Raw genomic sequence first — 6604 nt, forward strand, 5'->3', positions numbered from 1 at the left:
TTCCTGTTCACCACAGGGGACATAAGAGCAGAGAGGTAACAGGTCAAACTTGGCACCTACTACAAATCCTCACTGAAGATGGAAGCAGGTGACTGCATGCAGAGCACAGGAATGCAGCTTGTGATAAGAACAATGATCTGTGGCAGAATTCTGCTGCAAATGCATGCTAGTTAGATTAGAGAGATCTTCAGGATGGGGAAGATGACATTTGTGCGTGGTTTGCACCTTAACTGACACAGAAGAGAAACAGCATTCAAGTGCTCATAGGCTTCTAGGAGAGAGCTGCTGTTGCTGTTTGGAGGCAGCAAATGGCACCCAGTACAGTATTGCAAATCAATTTGGGAATGAACAATTACACACCAGCAAACTGATTTGGAAAGTGTCATTACAGTGGCAGCCTCTGAATGACAGGTATGCAGAGGTCACAGTAAGCTTTGACTGTAAGGGTTTCCCCAGCTGGGTTGGCACAGCAGAGAAGGCATTTATCACCATCTCCCTTCCACACCCCCAGCAAAGCAGTTTCTTCTGAGGAAAGGATATTTTTCTATATTTTGACACTGTTGGGTGTATTTTTCTAGCAGAAATTGGAACTATGAAAATATGCTACTCTCTCTGGGAAACTTAGCGGCCGAAACCCAGCTGCAGTATTATCGTGTGGGAAATTATATCTCTACTAGCCTTGTTTGATTGAGTCTAACCAAAACACTAACCACATGGGGACTAACCCCTTTTATCCAATTATGGTGCTTTAAGAGATGTGTGCTGTCTGTGTAACAGAGACATTATCCAATCACCATGTAGCTAGTCGGGTGAACAAGAGTCTATAAATTGGGATGTATTGTAAACAATAAACGGGTCTCACTACACACCATATTGGCGTTTGGGTGATTCGTCCCTGCTCCAGTGAAGAGCCCGCCAAGGGTCGCGACAGACACTAGTCTGACAAAGAGAATGACCATCATATTTTAGCATAATCTTAGCTAATCAAGAGGTGTGTTCAGGCCAATACACAGCTGATCCTGAATCCATTAGGATCGATAGAGTTCCCATGTTACCTCTGATTCTTGGACATCAAGTCTGTCTCTCCTCACACGTTCCTCCCCACACCCATCAGTCCCCTCTGTGACCAGGGAGACAGTTGCAGAATGCCATGAAAAGTGTGATTCATTGCCTGATGCAGGAATGGGGAACTCAGGGACTCAGGCTTGTGTCTGATCCCCTCTTCCCTATTGGGATTCTGTTTCACATGGCCCATGTGCTCCTAGAGAGAAGAGGAGCAGATGGCTTGGTTCAGATAAGTGAGCAAATTCCTATGCAGTTGGCAGAAGCTGACATGAATCTTACCCACTGTTCTTGTACACAGCAGTGTATTCAACCACAGACTCCAATGGAGCCAGACTAGAGATTGCTGGGCAGATTAACTCAGACAAAACTCCAGACAAGCACTTGCTGAGTCTGGAGTCTGAAAATGATGTGTGTGTTGGATTGCAAGAAATAACACATTGTTTTCTGCATCTCTTATTTTCAGCCTGTACTATTTCCCAGACCAGGCTGGCAGGCCCTAGGCTTTATTTCATTGACTTTTATTTTTAGTCTTGCCTCAGCATTGCTTTAAAAGGCCAAGATACTGCATACAGTATTTGTAGTTTTCCAACAGAACAAAAAAAAGTCAATGACTTAACTTGTAGAGACAGTGAGAAGCATGGTTTCTTCCATCTAGCGAAGAATCAGAATCACTCACTAAACACTGGAATCTATGAACAACTTAGATGCATGCAAATCTGAAAGGAGGAAAAAGAGTGAAAGAAATTAATAGCATTGACTAGTAAAGAATATCGGATATTCTGCAAAAGAACCCTCTCTGGAGCTTGGTCTGTGTTCCCTTCTGGGCACAATCAAGTACCTTATGCTATGGGCTGGAACCTTAGGTCAGTCATAAAAGACACTAACTCTGCTCTGGATACAGTTGGTTTGGTTTAGCATCCACGCTGAGGACCTGAAGCGGAACACAGCATGTGGTTCTAGGCACTGCTATGAGGACCTCTGAGGCACAGACTGCTCCTCTGACTCTGCAGGTCCAGTGCTTCTGCCCTCATCTATTTTAAGTTGCACATCTCTTCACCGCTGTCACTGCATTCAAGATATCGTGTGACATGCTGTGGCTGGGGGTCCTTCTTTGGCTAAGGAATTTTAGCTGATGAAAATGAATGCAAATTCGCATCTGTAGCACACGGCAAAGAGTCGTATGAGGACTCAAATGGACCCAAACGAAAGTCAGGATTTCAGCTATAAAGAACATAGTGATAGGCAGGGATAATGACTGTTCAAGGATAATGACCTTTGAAGTAGCAAATATGTAAAGGGGTAAAGGAAAGCAGACTCCAAGAAATAGGAGTGAATGGGGGATGTTTCTGAATGAAGTTCAGTTCAGAAAGGTATGTGGAAAAGTGAACCCCCCCAAAAGTTAACCTAACATCTCTCTTCAAAAATTCTTTAAAATGAATGAGGCAGCAGTAAAAAACCTGTGAATGACTCACTGCTTTGTGCTGTAGTGCCGAAGTATTTTTACTTTAGCAGTGTATGACCTAGAATCTTTTATTTTCTTGTGAAATCATAATTTTTTTAGACAATGCAGTGAAATGCCTGCTACTCCTTTCTGATTGGACAAAGGATGTCTTCTTTTGCTGTTGTTTTTAATACCAGTTCTGAATAATCAGAAAATCTGTACAATGTATTGAGATTTCTGCTTGTTCAGGAGTATATTTAGCATACTTAAAACTCTAGAGAAATTTCCTTAAATAATTTTTATGTCAAGAGCACAAACACCACAGCTGCAGAAAGCTCCACTGCTGTCAACCAGTTCATATGATAATAGCTCATCCCTTCACTCTGAAGTACCATTGGTAAAGTCACACGCTTTCTGTTACCAGTCTGCACTACCTGATCTTTATTTCCTCTCGCAAAGGGAGTTTGCCCAGGTGATAGTATTGATTAAGCCACACTGAAGACTCCCTTTATGTGCATTTCAAGATCAGTGCAGTCTCAGGTGGAGTGCACTGATGACTTTAAGCTAACTCTAGGCCCATTGAAAGGGACCCCTCACAGCAGTCCTCCTCAGACTATGCCTGCCACCATTTATATGTTGGGACTAACACGGGGAAGCAGATCAGGCAGCTGATCCAGCAAAAGAAAAATCCTTGTAATATCTGGTCTAATAGTCTCATTGTCTAATAGTCACATGGGTGCTGTTCCATCAATGAGACTCAAAAATGAGTCAATGAAAGAAAGGTGAAGCGCAGGATTTCTGAAACTCTTAGACCAGGTAGAAAAATCATACAGGTAAGGCAAGTTAACGAAGAGAGAAATGGCTTTTAACACAGCAGTGTTCTACATCCTGCAATACATTTAAGCATATGTTAACACTGGGCATATTTATTCATACAGAATATGAGAAACATTTAAGGAAATTGTTCAGTGGCTGGTATTTCATAGAAGGATAAGGTCCTAAAACTTTTTTCCACCCTCTTTTAGCTATACCAGTAGAAACTGCCAAACAAAATGCAAACGTTGCTTTGGTTCTGACTTCGTGTGGAGGCCATATTGGTTTTTTGGAAGGAATATGGCCCAGGAAGTGCACTTACATGGACAGAGTCTTCAAGCAGTTTGTGCAAGCTGTGTTTGAGCATGGAAATAAAATCTTTAGCATGTAGCTTTGGACAACTGTTATAGCAGAGTGGCATGTTCTGACAAGGGCAGTTAAGCTGAATGCACAAATTTTAACTCCTGTAAGCCAGCAAATGGATAAAGTCCATTACTACAAGCAAAAATATTTTTTGCCTAAGATTTTGTAGCAAGAAACTAAATATTATGTTGTCACTTTATTTATTTTTAATATGCCTTACTAAGAATGACATTAAATGAAACAGCATTCTGCATACATTGAATTGCACTTAACCAAAACCATCAAGTAAACAGATTATAATTCCTCAGAATTTTAATTTGAGCCAGTACATTTTTAGGAGACTTGATTTACATGGCTTTTAATATTAGAATGGCAAAACTCAAAATAGCATATATTATCCTGTCACACATAGTAAGTACAAGTTGGCCCATTCCTTAGGGCACTGATGGTAAAAGTCTTCAAATATGAAACCCACAGAACCAACTGGTTCTTCAAATGAGTCAAAATTTCAGCATGTTTATTCCATAGTGTTAGATGGATATCTGCTTTTGCTGTTCTAATCTGAGAGTATTCAGATTTAGGGCTAGTTATTGTTTTTTTAAACTATGTCAATACCATACTTGTCTCACATGATTATTTTTTTAACAGCTAACTTATAGTGTTCACATAAAACCAGAAGATTCCTTTAAAACAGTACTGTAATATCTTGAGTAATTAAAAGACACCTTGGATTTCAAAGTTCATGTAAAGCTGGGCGTTGTCATATATGTAATACATACTTCATATAACCAGTAAACTCAATGATTCTATCTGTTATGTTTATATTACCTTGCAAGAAAATTTCAGTTTTAAAGAATAAACATTAGAACATCAGGAAATTATTATATAATCTGCTTTAAATTAAAAAAAAATCTGAATCCTTTGTCTCTGTTATTGTTTTAGATAATTTCTAAAAAGAATGTATCAAACTCTTTAAAAACAGCTGGGAGTGGGGGTGGGGGTTGGGGACCCATCTCTCTGGTTTGTTTATTTGATCATTTGTCAGCACTTTGGCAATAGGTTGTCAAATCACTGAAGCCTTTGTAAAGTGATTTCTGTCCTAGCCTTGGCTTAGAGTTGAGGCTGCCTGAGGCATCACTCTTCTCTGCTCAAAGAAAGTGCTAGTCAAAGATGACCTTTGCAGGAAAAGGACAGTTGGACAAAATGTATTTAGAAACTGTTGGGACATCCTAATTTAAGGCATACTGAAAATTTAAAAAAGCTTTTAAGCAGCTTCTGTGAGCTCCCACCTCATGCTGATCCCTGATTTGAGCCCAGCCACATAAGATTAGCCAGTAAAGATGCCTTTACATTTTCATTTTTATCTTGTGAGCAGGTCAGTACAAGAAGAAAACATGGATAAAAAAGGCAAGTCCAGTCTTTTGTCTCAAGCAGTACGTGAACAGTATTTGCCTCTTACAAGGCATGTTTCCTAGTAACAGGAAAGGAAGAAAAAAATACTTTTTGTCTTTAGAAAAAGAAGCTGGGACGTGCTATACGAAAGCTAATTTTTGTAAGGTGGAAGGAAGATTACATTAAAAAATAAGAAAGTTCTTTCAAATTTTGACTTTTCAGACACGCATTAGGCCCTTTCCCAAATAAGAAAGTATAGCTTATTTTTTCTCAACTAAGGAAAATGAGAAAAGTGACTTGTAAAAGCAGAATGAAGTTTTGTGCAGGTTACTACAATATATGAAATGAGTGTATTAGTAGGATGCCTTATTTAATTCTTGCATTCATTTCCAGTTTTTATGTTCAAACAAAACCAATAAGCAATAAACAGTATATTGAGCTTTATATTTGTAAAATTGAGTACAGTACTGTTCAAAATGCAGCATCAAGTATTAACAAAATTAAAACCACACCTTACTGTTTAAATAAAAGTAACATGATTAATGGCAGAATTTCTGTCACTTTGCACTGTCTTAATTTACGTAGGTACAATCCCATTTACAGATCCCCATGAGACATTTCTCTTTAAAGCTATTTCTAGCAAACGTCTGTAAAGTTGGGGGGGGGTTTCCCCAAATAGAGTGTTTTTCCTTATGCCCCATTAGGGAGGATGCGTTGTCAAAGCATGGTATGCAGAGTGGCAACGATCAAATTTTACCATGGATATCTTCAGGTCAGACCAGTCAGTAAGCTCCCCTTTCCTCAGCAAACTTCTCCCTTTATAATGAGTATGATGTTTATGGGAGCCAGCCCCAGGTCAGCTGCCCTGGCTGACTCCAAACGGCTGAAGGCCTGCAGACCATGGCAGGCCTAGGATTCTGCCCCAGCAACACCGGGACACGTTTCTATGAATGCAGAGAAACTAACTCATGTTACATATTTCACATTGAACAGAAGAAGGATTAAGGCTCTTTTTAAAAACCAAGACGTATAACAGCACAGCTTACAAGACTTAGCAGAATGGGCTATGGAGAAAAGTCTGCTACTCCCCATGAGCTGATGTGAAGAAAATGTCAATAAAGCACTGGTGAATCCTAGCAGGTCAATATGATTCTATCAGCATGGCACCAGGAATCACCCTTCAGACATCAACATGCTGAATGTTGCAAATTGCAATCACTCTGAGGTCTAGGCTGATCATTACACAGATTGGAAAGGGGCTCCATTTTCAAGAATTACTACCCAGACGTGGTTTAGGAAACTTCTCCTTATACCCTCCCTGCTGCAAGTTGCCATTTTCAACTGCAATCTAGTAGTCAACCATTTCAGTCCTTCAAGTCAACAGAACGGACCAGCTTGCTTATCTTAGCAGTTCCCAAATGTTTCAGACAAAGACTCCCTTCACTTTTTCTGTAGTTGTCTGCACAAGTTTTCTATAGTTGTCTGTACAATTATATCCACTGTCTGGCCTCGGCCCACATCTCTGCAAAC

General features: G+C 39.9%; 1 protein-coding gene across 1 annotated transcript in view; it reads left to right on the forward strand.

Moving 5' to 3' along the window:
- The window catches only part of ABHD3 (abhydrolase domain containing 3), a gene marked incomplete at its 5' end in the record, with an annotated part of 24390 nt that extends 20184 nt beyond the window's left edge, over positions 1 to 4206 (forward strand). The window contains one exon of the mRNA XM_010145909.1: positions 3532 to 4206. Within this exon, the coding sequence (XP_010144211.1) occupies positions 3532 to 3710 (179 nt within the window). The remainder of the gene's footprint in view (positions 1 to 3531) is intronic.
- Between the last annotated feature and the right edge of the window lie 2398 nt (positions 4207 to 6604).

This window comes from Buceros rhinoceros, unplaced genomic scaffold (genome assembly GCF_000710305.1).
Source record: "Buceros rhinoceros silvestris isolate BGI_N320 unplaced genomic scaffold, ASM71030v1 scaffold29881, whole genome shotgun sequence".
NCBI lineage: Eukaryota > Metazoa > Chordata > Aves > Bucerotiformes > Bucerotidae > Buceros > Buceros rhinoceros.